The sequence below is a fragment of the Aristolochia californica genome, unplaced genomic scaffold (genome assembly GCF_029961685.1).
Source record: "Aristolochia californica isolate CCGP_79_NKW_82.1479 unplaced genomic scaffold, dmAriCali1.0.hap1 SCAF_3, whole genome shotgun sequence".
NCBI lineage: Eukaryota > Viridiplantae > Streptophyta > Magnoliopsida > Piperales > Aristolochiaceae > Aristolochia > Aristolochia californica.
The window spans coordinates 4840722-4860774 of NW_027181992.1; the positions used below are offsets into that span (position 1 = coordinate 4840722).

Consider the following 20053-nt stretch of genomic DNA (forward strand, 5'->3'; position numbering starts at 1 on the left):
TACCTCTTGACCAACAGACTTGGTCAAACTCAGTATGACAACTGAGAACCATAATGGACCTATGATTCCACCTCATTTGAAAGAAACTATCTATTTTGAACAGCTGTACTAACCACACAGTCATGGATAGGTATGAAAATTTTCACCTGACCGAGCAGCAGATGTGGCATCTAAGTAGCAAGCAACATAAACACAATGATTATAGCACAAAACCCTAAAAAAATTCCTTCTCATCTTCTTCTTCTTCTTTCTCCTCCCACTTTCAGGCCACTATCGCTACCACCTCCTTGCAACTTGTTTTCCCCTTCTCTTCTTTCTACACTCTCTCCTCATTTTTCTCATTACTGTCACCATCACTACCACCTCCCTGCAACTCGCCTTTCCCCTGTCCTCTTTCTACCCTCTCTCCACTTTTCTCTTTCTTTGCTGTCAGCAAGAAAAGGACGAAAGGGAAAGGATGAGAAAAAAAATTATGAGACTGGTATAGATTAATTTCATTGAAAAAATTAACATGTTACATGATACTAGGAAATATTATTCCTAGATTAAACAGAAAGGGAATTTCCAACAGCAAGGTGCTCCTAGTAGACGCCCAGGTATCTTCTTTAGCTAGTAAATCCTGTTAAATTGGGTCGAAGGGCCTATCCCAAAATAACTAGCCACTTAGGAAACCTCTTTTACCAACTAATAAATGCGACATCTTTGTACTCACTAATGTATGTGAGACTATCCTTAACACTCTCCCTCACATGTAGGCACGTGGATAATTTGGGTAGAGGCCCTCACGTGGTGGCACGTGGATACTTTGGGTAGATGCCCATATATGAGAACCTTGCTCTGATACCATGTTAAATTGGGTCGAAGGCTCTATCCCAAAATGACTAGCCACTTAGGAAATCTCTTCTGCCAACTAATAAATGCAAGATCTTTGTACTCACTAATGTATGTGGGACTATCCTTAACAAATCCAAAAGGCTATTGACTGAGTGAGAGAGATTCCTCCATTTGATACTCTATGAAGAGGAAAGATTTGCAATTTTATCAAACACATAGCCCAGTATCCAAGGAGGATTGATTTCTTGGCCATCCAATTGGTTACATTTGCTAAATCCCCTCAATGATTAAAGGGCCTGAAAACTCTTGAAAAAACAATCTTATACCATTTAGGACGCTTGGGCTTCAGCTTTTGTCGAATCACACACACCAAGAGGCTATGAATAGAGAAGAGTGGTACCTTCATGATCCTTCAGACACACCCCTAAGCCCGCAAGCCCAAGGTACCCCATGAAGTAACATCAAAGTTTAGTTTCAACCAACCAAGAGAGTAGGGTGCCACTCTGAGAGAGTGGGAGGTGGGTGATCCTGAAATTTTTTAATAATCTTCCAGTGCCAATTACAGTTGAGCTAGGAAAGGCATTTTTTAAAGAGAAAATACCAAGAGGAGAATATAACGGATAAATAGCTCAATTGCATAACCTAAGGATCTGGAGAAGTGCTGAAAAGTCCTCTTGTTTCACTCTAGCCACAAGTTCCCAAGGTACTGCAGCCATTGCTGCCCTCCATAGATTTTTCCAAGCTTCAGAAAAGGCCATGAATAGCAAAGGGTTACAAACTTTGAGAAGATCTCCAGGAAGTAAATAGAGTTATCAAACTTTCTGAAGATTGCCCCCCAAACTGATCACGCGAAAGAGCAATAAAGAAGCACATGATGGGTTGTTTCCTTTTCTTTATCACATAGCTTACATAAATTGTTCACAATTAGCTGAACCCGTCTGGTCAATTTATCACTTGAGAGGGCCTTACCATTAAGCTTTTTAAATCTTTTTCTTAGGAAATGGCTGCTTTATAGCTGCACATTCCATGCGTAACTCCATGTGTTGCCCATATTTGTGGTGTTACTCACTTACCATCTTGAGAAGAAAACCACTAATAACTTATGTTAAAACAAACAAGGGGAAGTAAAAAAGAAATAGTTTAACAGAGTCTAACAACTAAATAAAATAGCAGATGATTGAGAAAAGATTGATCACCATTAAAACTGGCCACCTACCCATCTCTCCTATTTCCTAAAACACCTTCAGCAGTGTCTGAAGGTGCCACAGGAAGTAGTGGTGACCAGCGAACCAACTTACATTAAGGAAGACAGCAGCACCAAGAACATGCCAACTCTTGTAATCATTCTTTATATGTGGTGCACCTATAGATTCATCTTTGATTTTTAAAAGTATTAGAGCCTCTTACCTTACTCATATTAATACCCCAATAGAACCTTGTAGTTGCTCAACCCCTCATAAAATCATCTCTAATACTTAGGGAGGGTTAGTCCACAATGAACTTGAAATAAAGTAAAGAATCCAATTCATCTTAAATGAATTGATTCAACTTCAACTCATCCTTGGGTGTTAATATAGATGAGTTCAAGTGCACTGGAAAACAGATTCCAATGTTAGTGTCCCCAAATGAAAAGTATGATATAAATAAGAGAATGAGTAACCTTTTATAATATACTTAAATAGAACATATACCTAAACAGATAATTAACCAAAATAAACATGGTTACTACACTTATAAGTGATTTAACGTGTAGTATTAAAATATATTAATATCCTAATTAATGAAAAACTATATTATATTACTTAATAATTATAGTTTATTATAAATTAATACAATAATTACGTGTGACTAGAATAAATTATTAAAAATAAATAAATAAAATTTAAAAATAACAAGCGAATATAATAAATAAATAAATTATTTTTTAATAACATAAGATATATTTTAACATTAAAAACCACTAATTTAATACAGTAATAAAAAATTAATATAATAAATAAATATATATATTATTTTATCAATAACATAATATATATTTTTATGTATTATTAATTAATAATATATTGTCGCAAAATTTAAAACCATTGGTTTAATTAATTATAGCAATGAGATAATTAAACCAACAAAATTTATCAAATATTTATTTTAACAAAATTTTAATTATAACTATTAAATCACTAATTTAATACAATAATTATAAAATGGATATATTTAATAAATAAAAAATAATTATTTTATAAATAAAAAATATAGATTATTTTTTTATGACGTTGGTTTAATTTTTCCTCGAAGTTTAATTTTTCCTAACTTAGGAAAAATTAAACTTCATATTCCTCACGGTGCGCGTCGTCTTCCTCAGTGGCGGGAGACTACGACGGACCAATAGGCAACGGCGATGGAGACGGCGCTCCAATGGTACGCCGAGAGGGAGAAGAGAGGCCGAGAGGCTCTGCGACAGAGGCTCGGCCTCCCATGCTCTGCGACGGAGGTCGAGAGGGAGAGGAGAGGGAGGCTGACGGGTGGGAGAAGAGAAAAAAAAATTGGCCGAGCGGGAGGAAATTTTTTCGCAGGGGGACGGGGAGGGGAGAGAAACGCGCGTCCCACGCTTCATGTCAATGATTCGGAAAAAAGGTCCGAATCTGGATTCCCCCTTTTTTGCCTGAATGAATGAATTGACGTGATTCAAAAAAAGTGGAATTCATTCTACACTGACACCTTAATCTAATGAACTAAGTAATGCGGGAGTAATTCATTCTGGTTCATTTTGGACTAACCCCCCCTTAGGAGCAAATCAAGACAACCAACTAGACAATCTTGGAATTGTAATACTTGATATGTCATGCCTTTCATTTTACATTAGAGAATCTAGTCAGACTTGGAAACTGGTGGTTCAGATGACAAAGAGATGCCTTCTTCTCACTTGTTGAAATGTCGGCCAGCTTAGACAGATTATATGGCCAGGAATTAACAATTCTAGGACATAGAAATGATGTTGTATACACTAGCTACAGTTCCCTGGCTTATTTTGCTCAAGGTGGTTTGCTTATTAATAAGCCTACAGACCAAGAAGCCACTGAAAGCCAGGAGCAAAGACCAACTAAACAATTAAGAAGCCCTTGCATCCCAACCACTGTCATTCTCCTTGAAAGTAAAATAATAACAAAAAACAGAGCTCCCAGACTAGAAAACGTGTTTCACTTACCTGATAGAATCTCCAAAACGTGCACTTTTTTAATAACATACATTCTCCAAAATAAAAACAGTACACAATCTTCAATTGCCTTCTTCCTTTCTTCAGTAACATATGAGTTAGACTGGATTAAGAGGCAAGAGGTACACGAGTGGCAAGCATCAATTCAGTTTTTCATCATAACACATGTTACAAAAAGAAAGAAGGCAGATAATGACATTCATGGGAATCCCAACGAGGGCCCCTATACATCAAAAGGCTATAAATTTGAACATCAAACATCAGCTTCGTGGATTATGTACATTGCCAAGGTTCAACTACTCTGCAAGGAATGTTTTCAGTTCAAATTTATACTACAGTTGTTCTCAAGCCAAGGAAAACAGGCAACATTAGGATACACTTTCCAGATTGCTAGGATGATTATCTGACAGGACGATAAATATCCTGCAGCTTGACTTTCAATAAGAAATCAATTTCATTTAAAAATGGCAGGAATACCGAACTCTTTCTGAGAAGTTACTGTGCCTCAAACCGCAATTCAACTCAGTTAAGTAATACACTAGCCCCTACGAAGCTAAAGGTGTCGTAGACAGCTCGATGAGGAACTGTTATACGACTACCAAGTGAGAACAAAACAGGAAATGAAGGAGTCATAAAAATCAAAATGTAAAACAGTAGAACAAAAAACCTTTTCATTCTTGAAACGGGTCCTGATGTTTCCGAGCTCTTTGTCGACCCTTAGCCTCTCCAGCTCTTTGTTCTGACAGTTACGTACGTCGCTAATGAAGACGGAGAGACCTCTCATTCCCGACAAGGCCATCTCCGCAGATCCAGCAATGTATCGATCGGCAAGCTTCTATTCTACCAAAAATCCTCGATCTGAAGGGTCTCCGGTTCAGATCGGGGAAAGGTACAGATATCTTCACCGCGACAGCGGAGACTTGCGAAATAATACACTAGCTGCTGGAAGCGGCAACAGAGAAGAGGCGGTTGAGAGTTGGGACGAAAACCAGAAATCCCGTCGTCGGCCGCTGCAGGGACGACTTTTACCATTTCATCATTTTCCACCAACACTCTCTTCTTCCTTTTTGTATGTTTATTTCGATTTTTTTCCTGTTTTTTTTGTCTCTCCGAGATTGCTTGGTAAAAACTTGTAATTAAAATGGGTTTTTTTTCTACTAGAACTCATTTTCAATTGCTTGTCTGAAACGTTTATTGGTGTTCATGGAAAGACAAGACCAAAATACTCGTCCTATTGACTACCATTTGTTGTGGGCCTCATGCCAAAGCCTTAACGGTGGGTCAGCCTATCTTTGTTTACAATATACGCGACCGACGGTCCGAGCCAACTGGAGTGTTGAGTCTTGGGCTGTCCCCTACTAAGTCATAGAAGTTTCCAGATGTCATAAAAAAAACTAAATTTAATACTACAAAACGTTCCTCCCAATTGCAAAAGGACTTCGTTGCTCTAAGCTAAAGGGAGTGGAGTCGACCCTGCCTCTTTCCCCTCCTTCCATGTGTTTTTTTTCAAAGGAATAATTACCATTCTACTTGTATTTTAAAAATAAAAAATAAAAATCTCTATTAGTATAAATATTTTTTCCTTCTTACTCATTTTTACTCATGTTGGAGTGGGGGAGCCCGACCCATCCAAAAAACCTAGGTTCGGGTTTGTAATTTCATCCAATTGGTCGAGGACGTGGGGAAAAAAAAATTCACTAGGTTTCAAATCAGGATGGGTTCGACCCACATATGAGACAAAAATATAAAACTTGGTTGAGATGTATCGGTTTAAGTTGGGTTTACAAGGACGGGGTTACAAGTATGGTGATTGATAGTTCGAGTTTTTTACATTTTTTTAAAAAGAAATGTCTTCTTTGGTAGTTATCCTTAACTTAGTTGGAGTTTTTTTTTTCATCACTATAAATTTCAATTGAATTATTCATCAATTAGATATTAAAAAAAAAATCTCAACAATGATCTATATGAGGAAGTTACATGGTACAACTATCCAGATTTGTGGTTGAAGGAGAGAAGGATTGTAGATTTAAAAAGTTCATTCATGAGTTAGAGCAATCTTCATGTGTCTAGTTTAAAAAATAAAAAATATCATATTTGGTTTTGATTTCAAGAGATGTGACATGGACAATTCAGTTTTTGTTAAACATACCGTTAGGGTAGGATTTTCATAGCAATATATGTTGATGATATAATATCGCAAACAACGATAAAGATGTCATTTCATAGGTGAAAGAACAGTTATGCAAGGTCTTTCAAATAAATGGTCTTGGTCCTACTAAAATATTTTTTTGGGATTGAAGTGTTACAATCTAACCTACTAGAAGAAACAAATATGTTTGGGTTGAGACCTCTTTAAATGTAAAATTCGATAGTTGGGCGAGCGAATCTATTCTACCCGTGATAAAGCTTGATATTTCTTTTATTACAAGTGTTGTTAGTCAGTTCATGTATCAACTTCAACTCACTCAATTGTCAAACACTAGAAAGAATTATACATTTTCTTAAGAAAAATCCAATACAACAACTACTATATAATTGTCATAGATATCTTAACATTGAAGACTTCAAGTCTATGACTTTTAACTTATGCACCATGCAACAAGACATAAAGAAGTGCAAGACTAAAAAAATCGCAGCACCGGCTGCTGATCCATTTAGTTCTACAACACAGAACGATTAGTTCAGAGTCCAATGTCAGCAACTGCAAAGAACGTGTTGTCATCTGCATAGGCGACCTCCATGGCTACATCTCCAAGCTTAAGTCCCTCCGGTCTAATCTCCAAACTCGGCTGTCTACATCGGTTTTCGAGTCTGCCTTAGTAATCTTCCTAGGCGACTATTGCGACCGGGGTCCCGACACCCGCTTCGTTCTCGACTTCCTCATCTCCCTTCCGTCTCGGTACCCGAACCAGACTCACGTCTTCCTCTGCGGGAACCACGACTTCGCCTTTGCGGTTTTCGTTGGCGCACTCCCGCCCCCGCCGGATGGTTCCCCCTTTTCCGCCACTTGGGCGAAGTTCCAGGCAAACGAGGAGAGGGAAGGATGGTTTAAGGGGACAGGTTACGAGAATATGCATGTTCAGGGGAGGAGATGGGGAGGTCACATCAAGGAGAGGCTCAACTCGAAGAAGGGAAGGGATTTCAAGGGCTCTGTTAATGATGCTGCGCCCACTTTTGAATCCTATGGGGTATCGCATGGCTCCCCCGGTAAGGGTTTTCCATTTCTGATTTCTTTACAACATTTACTTTTCTTTTGCTGGAAAATATGAAACTATGAGGGACTTATCACGAGAATACATCTTCTACATAAAATTCAACTCGTGTTCCATTCCCCCTCAAAACGAATTGAATTGGCTTAATGATTCGATCGAAGTTTAGAATCTCACTGGCTAATGATTATTTTTCATAATATTGTACTTGACATGTCGGTTTCTTTCTGTTTAAGCGGTGCTGTTTATATTCATACGAAACGACATTCATGTTCTCTTCTTGTGCATGATTTTTTTGCGATTGAAATCAATTGGAGTGTTGTCTTCTTAATGAAAAGTGCCTTGCTCTGTTTTCACATTATGTGGAAGATTTTAATGTGAAATCTGTATTGCCCTGCTGAATGATTTTGCTGCAGACTTGGCTAAAGCAGTCCCAGAGGATCACAAAAAGTTCCTCTCGAATTTGGTCTGGGTCCATGAAGAGGTATAAAGTGGTAATGCAACTAAAGTACTGGCAGTTTATTGGTTTTCTTGCAATCAAGCTCTATTTGTTGTTAGATCCACTGGAAAAAAGATGGAGATTGAGTTAAAGTTTGTGATGGTGTCTACAGGACAACGTTTGGATTGAAGATTCAAAAGGGAAACGTTGTTGCAAATTGATAGCTGTGCATGCAGGGTTGGAGAAGGCAAAAGGAGTTGAGATTCAGTTAAAACAACTAAAAGCTAAGGACACCAGCATCCAAAAGGTGGGAGCTTTTAGTGGAAGAAAAAATGTTTGGGAAATCCCAAAGGTAATGCCTTTATCACCACTTCAGATGAAACAAATTTAGAGATGTTTTTCTTTATCCTCTATTTCGGTCGTTAAATAAACAACGAATCGTAAAGTACTATTCTTGTCGTTCATTGATGACGAGTCCTCAAGATATTTGCTGAACTCAAGGCCTTGAAAATGTGAAAAAATGGATGGTTTAAAATTGTGTGTTCAGATGAATGTTTTGATACCTTTTATTTAGAAAATTCAAAACAGGTGATCATTGTTCATCCTGATGGGGAGTAAAACCACAATAAACTTTCTTGTGTTGACATTTGATGAGAATCTTAAAAAAAAAAAAAAAAAAAAGTTAATGAAAACAAAAACTGATGGAGGAAGAACATGCAGTGAAGCTAAGAGAAAAAAAGAAAAGGAATGCTGAGTCTATTAATGGAGCGTAGTTGGTTGACAACTTTGCGTTGTCTAAATGTTGAGAGGTTTGTGTTCAAATCGACGTAAGTTCAGAAAAGCTTCTCTTGGTATTGTAACGGTTGGGAATGAGCACGGATACCAATTTAAGAAAGGAAAGGGAGTTTGGAGAGTATTATTCCAGACAATTAGAGACAACTACTTTGTCTACCTTGCTGAAGGGCTTAATTTTCAAATTCTGTTGGACTGAAATAATGCATAGTCCATAGTAGCATAGCTTGTTGAAGTGAAAAAGGTCAATGAAAAGAAGAGAAGAGAGCAAGTGCTGACAGAGTCCTCCAATTTTATTTTAAAGCTTGTGATTCTTTCTGAAACTGAGTAGTGGGTGATGCTTATAAAACTTCCAATAACTGTTTAAAAAGCCTCTCCACTTCTCAACCATCTCTGACCTCTAAAATAGTTTTCAAAGGAGCCCATTTCGTTTACAATCACTGATTTGGAGAGTAAAGAGGCCATCCTTAACTTCAATAGAACTGCTTTGATATATGTTGCGATTGATGTTTTCAGTCTGAGGTGTTTGTGGCAGTCGTTCTTCTTATTGGATACTTCCCAGTCATCCCACTAGTCTGAGCATTTCCTGTTCATGGCTTTTGTTTGTTTAGAAAAATAATAATAACCCTTTACATTACTCTGAATTTCTGGATTTTCTCTCCTTTTAGGAACTAACTGAGACACCGACCATAATTGTGAGTGGTCATCATGGTGAACTACACATTGAGGGTCTGAGACTGATCATAGATGAAGGTGGTGGACTTGAGCAAAATCCTGTGGCTGCTATTATACTTCCTACAATGGAAATAGTCCGTGATACAGACGTTTCATCTAGTGGGCACTGAACTCATCTCTCTCTCTCTCTCTCTCTCTCTCTCTCTCTCTAGGTTGGAATTAGAAATCATTTTGTGTACACAATTATTCTTGCATTGTGTACTTAAATCAACAGTAAAATACTAAAATTCTATGACTTTTTTTTATTAATTTATTTATCAGAAATTCTATGACTTCTAGTGTATGCCTTAATCTAAAAAATATTATTATTTAATATATTTTTTAAAATTATGCTATTAATTAAAAATCTGACTAAATTTTAGTGAAGACACTAAAATTTTAATTAAAAAGTATTGAAAACCTGTAACTCTCTAAGGCCTCTTGCGAGGAGCACAAGCAAGAGTCTTTTTCACTCCGCATGTGGTTCCTGAACAAGGGCAAGTACACTCGGGCTTTTGGCAAGACCAGCCGCCGACCTGACGACTATAAATTTACTTCGGATCCAGCGAAAACATCATTCTCTGCAATTTAGATTTTAGATTCTACCGCGTTAGAAATGGAGAACACGGAGGGAGGAAATCACAAAGCTCAAGTTGCGAAAATCCCTCTTCTCACTCCATACAAGATGGGGAAGTTCGATCTCTCCCACAGGTAAGTAGGCGAAATGCTATCCAGCTCGTTTGCTGAATTTTGAATCTCCGCTTTTTTAATATTCGAACATACAATGGCGAAGGGCAAATTGTTAATTTCCCTTCTCCGTTCTCGATATCGAGGGTTTTGGCGAGATTTGAGGCTGAAAACATCGTGTTTGACGAATTCAGTGACGGTTCCTGTGTTAATGTGTTCGTCTCTGAATTCGATTTTGCAATCATCTCGTTCGTACGCTGTGGCTGATTCAGTTCCATTTTTTGCTTTAATTTCCGCCTCTCCGTAGTTTTGAACCTTTGGTCAAGCAACAACAACGATCTGGAAATATCTGTATCTACAAGTGCTTCTGTGTTTCTTGGTTGTAATTTTTCCCTGTAATTGTTTATAATTTCAGGATAGTCTTAGCACCTTTGACCAGGCAACGGTCTTTCGGGAACGTCCCTCGACCACACGCCACGTTGTATTATTCCCAAAGGACTACCAAAGGTGGCCTCTTAATAGCTGAAGCCACCGGCATATCCGATACTGCTCAAGGGTAATAACTCAGAAAAAAAAAACTCTCACTCGCAGTCGTTCTCTCTCCTGAAAAGAAGCAGCAGAGAGCAAATTCTTTGAGCCTTTTCGAACTATTTGTCCTGTTGGTATCCCTAAGGCCTAAACGTCATTCACTCCAATGCTATATTTTCATTTCCAGCTATCCTGAGACGCCTGGTATTTGGACGAAAGAGCAGACAGAGGCTTGGAAACCCATTGTGAAGGCAGTTCATGACAAGGGTGGTGTTTTCTTCTGCTAAATTTGGCACGTGGGAAGGGTCAGCAATACGAGTACGTTAGATACAATTTGTATCCCTTATTTTGGTGACATTCTTCATTTGTTAAATTCCTGATTAGTTTTCTCTCCACAGGTTACATGTCAAACGGGCAAGTTCCAATCTCCAGTACCAATAAGCCATTGGGACCTCAGCTTCGTATGAGTGGAGCTAGTGTCGAGTTCTCCCCGCCACGAAGGCTGCGGACTGACGAAATTCCTCAAATTGTGAATGATTTCAGAGTTGCCGCAAAGAATGCCATCGAAGCTGGTGAGATTCTTTCATTTCCACAGTAGTTGCTTCTGTGTTATACTACTAGTTCATTCTGTTCCAGGGATGGAAATGGGGATTAAATTGATTAAGACAGGGGACTCATTCTGGGTCATATAGTGTATCGGAGACAAATGTATCTGAAGTCGGCATCACTTAGCAGGGATCCCTGTATACAATTGCTCTTCTAGTAGTTGTAATCTGTGCATTTCCCAGTTGTGTTACAGTTCAGATTTTGTGTTCAACTTACGAGACCCAATTTTTATTTGTTTGTGCAGGTTTCGACGGTGTAGAGATCCATGGAGCCCATGGTTATTTGATCGATCAGTTCTTGAAAGATCAAGTGAACGACAGAACTGATCAATACGGTGGAAGTCTGGAGAACCGTTGCCGTTTTGCTCTAGAAATAGTGGAAGCTATTACTAACGAGATAGGAGCAGACAGAGTGGGGATCAGGCTCTCTCTCTTTGCCAATTACATGGAGGCCGGGGACTCAAATCCGGAAGCTCTCGGTCTGTACATGACCAACGCTTTGAACAGATACGGAATCCTCTACCTCCACATGGTAGAACCCAGAATGGTCATTGCGCATGGGGAGCCTCTGACCACTGCCCACAGTCTTCTGCCGATGAGAAAGGCTTTCAAGGGGACATTCATAGCTGTCGGCGGCTACAACAGAGAAGACGGGAACAAAGCCATTGCAGAGAATTATGCAGACTTGGTAGCATTCGGCCGAATCTTCTTGGCTAACCCAGACTTGCCTCGAAGGTTTGAGCTTAATGCTCCATTGAACACGTACAACAGAACAACTTTCTACACGCCCGATCCTGTAATCGGTTATACGGATTACCCATTTCTTGAAAATTGAAATCTTCTGTTTAAATTCGTGTTTGTCAGGAAAGAAGAGGTTATGCGAGGGATGGAAGTGACGGTTGTCTTAAGAGAATTGAGAGGACCTGCAAAATCTTTGTACAACAAAACTTTGAAATAGAGCATATTAAAGTATAATAACCAATTTCAAAAGGGTTGCCCATGATGTGTGTATAAGGAGTTGGTACACACAAGTCCAGCCCAAACCGTTTACGACCGGTCCAGGAGGGAATCGAGCCGCCCCTCTCCCCGAAATCTTTCGTTCGTACAAAAGCCACGGACCCACTTACACCGGTGAGGTCGTTGGAACCTCCGCCACTTTTCGATGCGCACGAAGACCTCAATAAGACACTCGAGCGTCTCAATTAGCATTGTTGGCAATTGAAGAACTAGACGCCCTCTTTGCTCGGCCGGGCATTTTCACGAAGACATGGCGGGCATCGTCCAAATCAACACCTCCTTCCTCCCCTCCTCCTGGAAGCTCCACAGTGTCTCTCCGTCCCTTCTGCCGGCCAACAAAACCGCCGTGCGGACACAAATTCGATCCAAGATCCGGGAGATCTTCATGCCCGCGCTGTCCTCCACGATGACCGAAGGCAAGATTGTGTCTTGGGTGAAATCTGAAGGCGAGAAGCTCTTGAAAGGTGAGAGTGTGGTGGTCGTCGAGTCGGACAAAGCTGACATGGACGTCGAGACTTTCTACGATGGGTACTTGGCTGCAATTATGGTAGAAGAAGGGGGTGTCGCGCCTGTCGGCTCGGCCATTGCGCTTCTCGCTGAAACGGAAGATGAGATCTCAGAAGCTAAATCTAAAGCAGGTAGTTCCGCTAGTATTGCTGCACCCGCTACTGCAGAGAAGGAGCCTGAAGCCGCGGCTTCTTCTTCTCCTCCTTCACCTCCAAAAGGTTCTGCCCCTTCTACCGTTGTTTCCTCTTCGATCCATCCGGCTTCTGAAGGAGGAAAGAGAATTGTTGCAACCCCGTACGCGAAAAAGCTGGCCAAGGATTTGAAAGTAGAACTTGCAGCAGTGACTGGAACCGGGCCAATGGGGAGAATTGTCGCCAAGGACGTTGAAGCTGCTGCAGCTGCTGGTGTCCCAGCTACTCCAGCATCGAGCACAAAAGTGGGCGCCGATTTGGATTCCAGGTCTTCGGTTCCTCCTGGTGTCGAACTGGGAAATGTGGTGCCTTTTACGACAATGCAAAACGCAGTTAGTCGTAACATGGTGGAGAGTCTTGCTGTACCAACGTTCAGGGTTGGCTACACCATCACGACTGACGCGCTCGATCAATTATACAAAAAGGTACTTCTGTTCGTCAAATTTTCTGGGCATGGTTAGCCAATACTTGAACTTGCACATTGGAATCGAATAATTTATTTTTCTAATTGATTATCTTTGTTTGGAAAACAAAACGTAGATAAAATCGAAAGGCGTGACCATGACCGCATTGCTGGCAAAGGCCACAGCTCTTGCTTTGGTTAAACACCCCGTTGTGAATTCCAGTTGTAGAGACGGAAAGAGCTTCACGTACAACAGTAGTATTAATATTGCCGTAGCAGTAGCGATTGATGGCGGGTTGATTACTCCAGTTCTTCAGAATGCAGACAAGGTTCGTCTTTTCTTTAGTTTGTTTATGAGCTTTATTTTCATCTTCACTTCTTCTGGCATCTTCTTCCTTTTGTCTTTGTGCTAATCGGAACTAAATCAGCATTATGTTTCAGTTGATTCTTTTGCTCTTTTTTTATTTTTTGATTTTTTGGTCTATCATGTACTTCTTAGGTTGATATCTACTCATTGTCAAGGAAATGGAAGGAGTTGGTTGATAAGGCTCGAGCAAAGCTGCTACAACCTCATGAATATACAACAGGTCTGTTACTTTGTTCAAGATAGCTTCCATGTAATTGTTTTGCTGTTTGTATCTATTAACACATGTACTACCATAAGTACAAACGTCTTTCCACATATTTAGTGGTTGTGATCTGCTTCAACAGAAATTTGAGCTTATATGACTGCAAAGCCTAATTAAAAAGCCTAATAGGCATGTGATTCCTTATCAGTAATTGAGTCACTTTTTAGGTGGAGTATAGCATTCCTATATAGCAGTAGTCATAAAATCTGTTGCTCATACAGAGATTTCTTGTTCACTTATTCAATGGAGAGGCTCACTGCTTGATATTATGTAGGTCATTGTCAGGATTGGCATGATAAGTGGCTCCTGTGTAGTTCTGTAAAAGGCCCTCTTTATAAAAAATACTCATAAGCTAGAAAGTTTGTGTCAAATATATGTGCATCTGCTGTCTTATAGGGGGAGATTCTGAATTTATCCAAATGAGGTTCCAAGTGATGATGTTAATCTTAGTTTTCACAAGTTTTTACTTCCATATGAATTATGAACTTGGTTAGTAGAGTAATTTTTCTTATGTCAAAGCTTTCAAATTCTATACACGACCCATTTTCATAAGCAAAAATGCAATACACTGTCATGCAAAATACATGTAGCAAGAAAAGGTAAGTTTCATATGGACTGTGAACAGGTTTGCTTGACTAAATTTTCTTAGGTGAAAGCTTTCAAATTTCTACACGAGTAATTTCCATAAACAAAAAGAGCAAACACTGTTATGCAAAATACATATAGCAAGGAAAGTTGAGCTTATTAATCTTCTAAACATATGCAATAATGCTGTCACTTCAGAAGAATCATTTGAAACTTTTAAGTACAATCTAGATGTCAAGCCTCTCATTAATCACAACTATTTAGATGCCTTAACTGGCTCATTCCATTGAGCTTGCAGGCACATTCACTTTATCAAACCTTGGTATGTTTGGTGTGGATCGCTTTGATGCTATTCTTCCACCCGGAACTGTGAGTGATTCTTAACCACGAATCTTTTCTTTCTGTCATATGAGGTTTCCTAGTCAACGAGAAGTTTACATGTTGATATTCTTCTCATCTGACTACATAGTATGACTGGTAAAAATTTGGCCTGAACTGTTGACAGGGAGCAATCATGGCAGTTGGTGCATCACAGCCAACTGTAGTTGCCACCAAGGATGGCCGCATTGGTATGAAAAATCAGATGCAAGTAAGGATGCTCTCTACTTGTCCTGTCAGTGGATATTGTGTAATTTTAAGCCTTCAAACCTTCACTTGTGTGTCTTACATATTCTCCAGGTCAATGTCACAGCAGATCACCGAGTGATCTATGGTGCTGATCTAGCTGCCTTCTTGCAAACCTTGGCATCAATTATTGAAGAACCCAAAGACCTCACTTTCTAATCTGGAGAACTGATCATTGATGGAACTGGTCGTTTGTCTTGATGAGTATTAAAGGGAGAACTGATGGTTTGAGCTGGCTGAACTGACTAGTTGGAGCAGAACGCATTGCAGGGTTGTCGTAAAGGTATTGAGAGCTAATTATCATTTAGTCAACCAGTCCCAAGGAGCCGAGTGCACATGGTACTTCAGTTTTGTTTTGTGCGCATGTTTTTCTTTCATGGTAATTTGTTCCCACCAGTCTTGATTGATGCACGATTTTGTAAAACATTTATCGATAGTCCACTCTGAGAGTGATCACATACAGAATAAACTAAGTAGATCTCATTGTTATTTGTTCAGTTGACATTCCTCCCAGTATCTAACTCTTTTAAGATTTTTTATTGGTCCCTGACATTTCTTAGCATTGAGAAACTAAGTGATGCACAATTTGGATTTCTTAGCTTAATTTCAGTTTTGGTTGTCTTCCAGTTACACAATTGGAGTAAATTCCAATTCTAGTAGCACTTCTTGTGCTCTAATTTAGTAGAAATCACATAGGACTTACTTTTGCAGGAAATTAAGGCAGCTCTTTTGCAAAACAGCAGCAGTAGTTTTGGTAACTGAATCACTTCAGACCAAATAGCAACCAAAAGCAATTTCAGAATGTTTACGACTAGAAACAGTTTTTATAGAAAGATGACTTGGGGAGCTTCAATGTCTGGAGAGAAGGAAATGTGAGAATAAATTCCAGATGCCGAGGAAGAAGGACATGCAAATGGAAGCAACATGATAGCTTGGAATCGATGCTACAACCATCATTACTTAGAAAAGTTGACAAAACACATGAACATGAAGTAGGGGAACCAGAAGAAAACAGGTGAATGGTAGCCTGGACGGTTTTCATGATTCGTATTTTTTGAGATTGAAATTCTCATCTTAGTTACATGTGGACGCCACATAACCTAAAAAGTTGTTCTTACTTTACATTGAAAGAGTCTATGATACCTGACATTTGCTAAAGAAAACAGAAAAAAAAAAGTGAAAACATTTTAGTGAATCAAGCAGACTGATATTAATCTCCACTGGCACAACCACAACAACCGCAGTGAACACATTCAATTACTTTTTCTTCTCTCAAGTGCTTGGGGACTCGGCAGACACAGGTAGTCGCAAAGTTGTGGTCTCGTGGCTGCATGCATTGTAGGCAGCACAGTCGTTCATAGCCAGGCTACAGAGTACAAACACCATTAAGAGCGATTTTTAAGAAATATTAGAGAACCAACTAAAACAAAAGGTCAATGAGAAGCTAATTGCTAACTAGCTTCGATTCAATTACTAAGATGCAAGCAAATCATATCTTGAATGAGAGAATGATATGAGTAAACTAAAACAAAGAAATGCGACTAGTTTGGATGAACGGGATGCTTACCTTTTTCCACTTAGCAATAAGATTTTGATCTGCATAACGTTGCTCCAAACAGAATTCATAGAGCTCCTTGGATATTTCCTTTCTTCGGTAGTAAAGATCATAGATATATCGACTCTTCTGATGTGCAATTCTAAAAATAGGCCACAATGCTTCACACTTTCTCTTGCCATCATGTGGATCATTTTCAGCTACATTCAAAAAAATCTATGAATCGGTACAAAGGCCAAAAGATGCACAGGCAACCAAATAGATTAAGAAAACAAGATGATATTAATAATAAGAATGCATAGAGAGAGAGAGGTGAATATAAAAAAACCTTCTCTCATCTTTGCCTCAAGTTCACGAAGAGTTGGCTCAATAAGCTCCCATCCATTAGGATAATTTGTACGATTCGTCCTTAGCTTTGGCATTTTTGTCACTCTTCAATATTCTGAACCTGGCTTTCAATGAGATAATAGTGTGAATCATTTGAGAGGGAGAAAAGAAGAAGTGTAAAATATACTACCCTAGAAACTCAGTTACCTTCAATGCAAATAACATCTCTCAAATGGCATAGACTTTTTTTTCCAACTGTATCAACTATGATTGATAAGAACATAACATTTGCATGCAGCAAAACCATCTCATTAAATAAATCCCCAGTACCCAAAGCTCAACCATTACAGGAGTAAATGAAAAGTGAGTAATTCATCATCTTCCTACTACAAACAATACTAACTATCTCCCTGTACTATGACTCTTTTAGATGATTCTCAAGGATGTCAGAAACGAGATTGAGCAAGGAGAGCAAAATAAACTTCTATTTAGACAACCAGAGAAGATACCCTTTTTAGAAAATAGAAAAGTAGAGAGAGAATAATGATACAGAGAGAGAGAGAGAGAGAGAGATATTTTACAATTATAAAGTTTGAAGATTATCCAAGGTGCTAGAGATGAATCTAAACTCATGCAACATGACACAAAATAAGGGAAAATATGGCCTTAATGATCAAGTAATAGCGGTTTGTCTTAGAAAATTTAAAACGTGTTTTGCTACTCTCCATCACCTAGTTCTTAGCCTACAGAAAATATATGTTCACATGCTTCTGGAGCATCTTCTCAGCCCCAATCTCTTATTAATGAAACAAATGATTGTTTTGAGAACATCTACCACTAGGATAGGCTGTTCATGCCCAACAACAACAACATGTGCTTTCTACAACTTCCCCTTGAGAAACCATATGTGACTGGCAAGTGCTTCCTTTCTAATATGATGAGCTTGCATATGAGTTAGATGGTAAACTCATGGAGTATGTAATTTCTAGTTGAGACCACCTTGAATTTTTTCCAAACACATGAAATGGTTTCCTAGACTTCTTTTAACAACCACCTAAACACCTTTGCCATTGTCAAAGTTGCCACTTCCATCTTCTTTGTTGATAAATAGGTGGTTGGGATTTCACTCCATCGTTATACCACACTCCTGGGATCTTCACTCCATTGGGACTCATCCTCCTCTTTTCTGAAGCACCCTCCATCCCTCCCTCCCTCTCTCTCCACCTAGCTGATGAGATTTTTGTCACCTTCATCCCACTTAAAAAAATCTTTTAGCTTCTCTCCATCTTGTTTGTTGCCACAAATGCTGCCATCCCTTATTCTTGCTTCTCACTGTCCATGATAAGAGACATGGGTGATGGCAGGAACCACAGCCTGCTCCTCTATCCCATCACAGTGTGTTTTCAAAGAGAGAGTCCTCTCCATTTCTCTGTACTTAACCCTTTGAGGACGACACCATTCAAATGGTCTCTCTTCCATGTATTCTCTTCTGCAAACTATGCAGTGGTCATGATCTTCTCTTTTAACTCACAAGATAAACCAGTTCTTACTCAACTACTATGGTTCTGCATGCATCCAATCTATGATTTTCAACATGGTACACTCATTGGAAATTGCCGATTAACCTAAGTTTACTCTGTTGGTGAAGATCAAGAGACTCAAATTTAGAGAAAATAGTGTAAGATCTAACACTTCAAAAGGTTGATCGACTTGCTCAGGGAAGCCTATCCTACATTTTCCAGCACAAGGAAGTTATTGAAAGGAACTCATTGAAAGCCTATCTTACATCTTCACTCAAATCTATTTTTTGCCTCACTAGTCCCATTTAGTTAACTTGGCAGCACAGGCACAAGCTGGAAAGACGAAAAGAAAGTACACAGAAAGACTTCCAATGCACCAATTCTAAGACTCGCTTTATCTGTGTGTGTGAGTGTGTGTGTTGTGAGTGGATGGGGGGTTGCTCAGGGGGGTTTATATGTATTAGATCTATTAGGATTAAGGTCAAGCCTAAAATTCAATGCCACAAATGTGCTGCTAAATCCAGTTTTCTCTTTGGAGAATTTTTCCCAAAATCGGCCAATTTGTGGATAGCAAACAGGCCAAGCACTTGGGAGCTTTGGGTCCACCATGAAGACCAGTGCACAAAATAGCACCATGCTAAACCACAGAGCCTTCTTATTTGTGCAACTAATTATAAATGCCGTCCACCCAAATTTAAAAAAAAAACAAAACAAAACTGATACAAAAGAAAATAAAAAACTTCCAGTCTAATCTGTCCATCCTAAACCTAACCCAGTTTCATTAAAAATTAATCATTCATATCTATTTAAAGACCTCTTAACAGTTTATATTCCATTTCACACTCGCATCTTATCTAATGATTTCAGCAGCATAGGCATAAAGCCCTAATGAAGGTCTAACTACTAATTTTCATGTCTCACGTCCAGACATTAGCGAATTTGAATAAAAATTACCAACATTCAAATACACGATGGTGGAGTTTGCATGGATGCCCATCAAACTAACATTTGAAAAATCCAAAAGAATCTTGATAAAAACTAGAGACGCTCTGTATAGGGAGACATAAGAGCGGTCCTCACACAGCCTAACTAGAAAAAATTCGCAGGATCAACTGCATAAAACAGAAGTATAGGAAGACAACATATATAGGATAAGTCACCTCCATATCATCAACAAGCAATTTGAGATGATCCACAAAATAGGTGTAATCAGAGGCAAAGAAAACACAAAGAAGAGGAAGAAGCACGAAACAGAGAAGAGAAAAGAGGAACCAGAAGAAAGGTAACGACAGGGGAACTAACCCTACCTCTGTTATCAACCAGACACAGTCCTCGCCGGCCGTCGGAGATCAAGCTGCTCACCCGAGATTTACCGAAGAACTGGTTTTCAGAGTGTACAAGATCCTAGTTGATATTTTTGAAAGTGAGAGACTTCGAGAAATGCAGAAACCTCTTCCCCTCGTGAGGACAGGAAAAAACGTGAGAGGAGAGAGGAAGACGAGAGAGGAAAATAAAACACGAGGGTCTTAAGGAAAAACATCTACAAATTAATATGTTAGAGAAGATGAAGCATATCGGTGCTGTGGTGTAGTGGTTATCACGTCAGTCTTACACACTGAATGTCCCCAGTTCGAGCCTGGGCAGCATCATATGTGTAAATTTTTTTAATGTTGCAT

General features: G+C 39.1%; 6 protein-coding genes and 1 non-coding gene across 9 annotated transcripts in view; 5 read left to right on the forward strand and 2 right to left on the reverse strand.

Moving 5' to 3' along the window:
* LOC137958762 (AP-2 complex subunit alpha-1-like) overlaps positions 1–5220 on the reverse strand; it is a 27577-nt gene extending 22357 nt beyond the window's left edge. For both annotated transcript variants that reach the window (XM_068805887.1, XM_068805886.1), the window contains exon 1: positions 4713–5220. In XM_068805887.1, coding sequence (XP_068661988.1) covers positions 4713–4844 — 132 coding nt within the window. In that variant the 5' untranslated portion in view covers positions 4845–5220. The remainder of the gene's footprint in view (positions 1–4712) is intronic.
* Positions 4861–9426, forward strand: LOC137958655 (tyrosine-protein phosphatase RLPH2-like). The gene is made up of 5 exons (XM_068805736.1): positions 4861–5020; positions 6731–7252; positions 7671–7738; positions 7866–8045; positions 9154–9426. The coding sequence occupies exons 1-5, from the start codon at positions 4861–4863 to the stop codon at positions 9328–9330; spliced, it is 1107 nt and encodes a 368-aa protein (XP_068661837.1). The 3' UTR covers positions 9331–9426.
* Positions 9427–9804: 378 nt separating this feature from the next.
* On the forward strand, positions 9805–11973 carry LOC137958639 (putative 12-oxophytodienoate reductase 11). Its single transcript, XM_068805717.1, has 5 exons — positions 9805–9910; positions 10302–10442; positions 10602–10732; positions 10813–10986; positions 11265–11973. Exons 4-5 carry the CDS (start codon positions 10818–10820, stop codon positions 11852–11854), a joined length of 759 nt encoding a protein of 252 aa, XP_068661818.1. The 5' UTR covers positions 9805–9910; positions 10302–10442; positions 10602–10732; positions 10813–10817; the 3' UTR covers positions 11855–11973.
* On the forward strand, positions 9816–10701 carry LOC137958656 (putative 12-oxophytodienoate reductase 11). Its single transcript, XM_068805737.1, has 3 exons — positions 9816–9910; positions 10302–10442; positions 10602–10701. Exons 1-3 carry the CDS (start codon positions 9816–9818, stop codon positions 10699–10701), a joined length of 336 nt encoding a protein of 111 aa, XP_068661838.1.
* Positions 11974–12147: 174 nt separating the features above from the next.
* Positions 12148–15472, forward strand: LOC137959082 (dihydrolipoyllysine-residue acetyltransferase component 5 of pyruvate dehydrogenase complex, chloroplastic-like). Its single transcript, XM_068806377.1, has 6 exons — positions 12148–13159; positions 13275–13466; positions 13637–13724; positions 14650–14720; positions 14857–14940; positions 15030–15472. The coding sequence occupies exons 1-6, from the start codon at positions 12287–12289 to the stop codon at positions 15132–15134; spliced, it is 1413 nt and encodes a 470-aa protein (XP_068662478.1). The 5' UTR covers positions 12148–12286; the 3' UTR covers positions 15135–15472.
* Positions 15473–15986: 514 nt separating this feature from the next.
* On the reverse strand, positions 15987–19843 carry LOC137959084 (protein BUD31 homolog 2-like). 2 transcript variants are annotated; one of them, XM_068806378.1, is made up of 4 exons: positions 19685–19843; positions 16859–16978; positions 16543–16730; positions 15987–16341 (listed from the first exon to the last, which is right to left on the reverse strand). In XM_068806378.1, exons 2-4 carry the CDS (start codon positions 16950–16952, stop codon positions 16186–16188), a joined length of 438 nt encoding a protein of 145 aa, XP_068662479.1. In that variant the 5' UTR covers positions 16953–16978; positions 19685–19843; the 3' UTR covers positions 15987–16185. The 2 variants fall into 2 exon arrangements, with proteins under 2 accessions (XP_068662479.1, XP_068662480.1); XM_068806379.1 differs by having other exon boundaries at positions 16859–16982.
* A 110-nt stretch (positions 19844–19953) lies between these two features.
* On the forward strand, positions 19954–20026 carry TRNAV-UAC (transfer RNA valine (anticodon UAC)). Its single transcript has one exon. It is a non-coding gene; the product is annotated as a tRNA-Val (tRNA).
* The last annotated feature ends 27 nt before the right edge of the window (positions 20027–20053 follow it).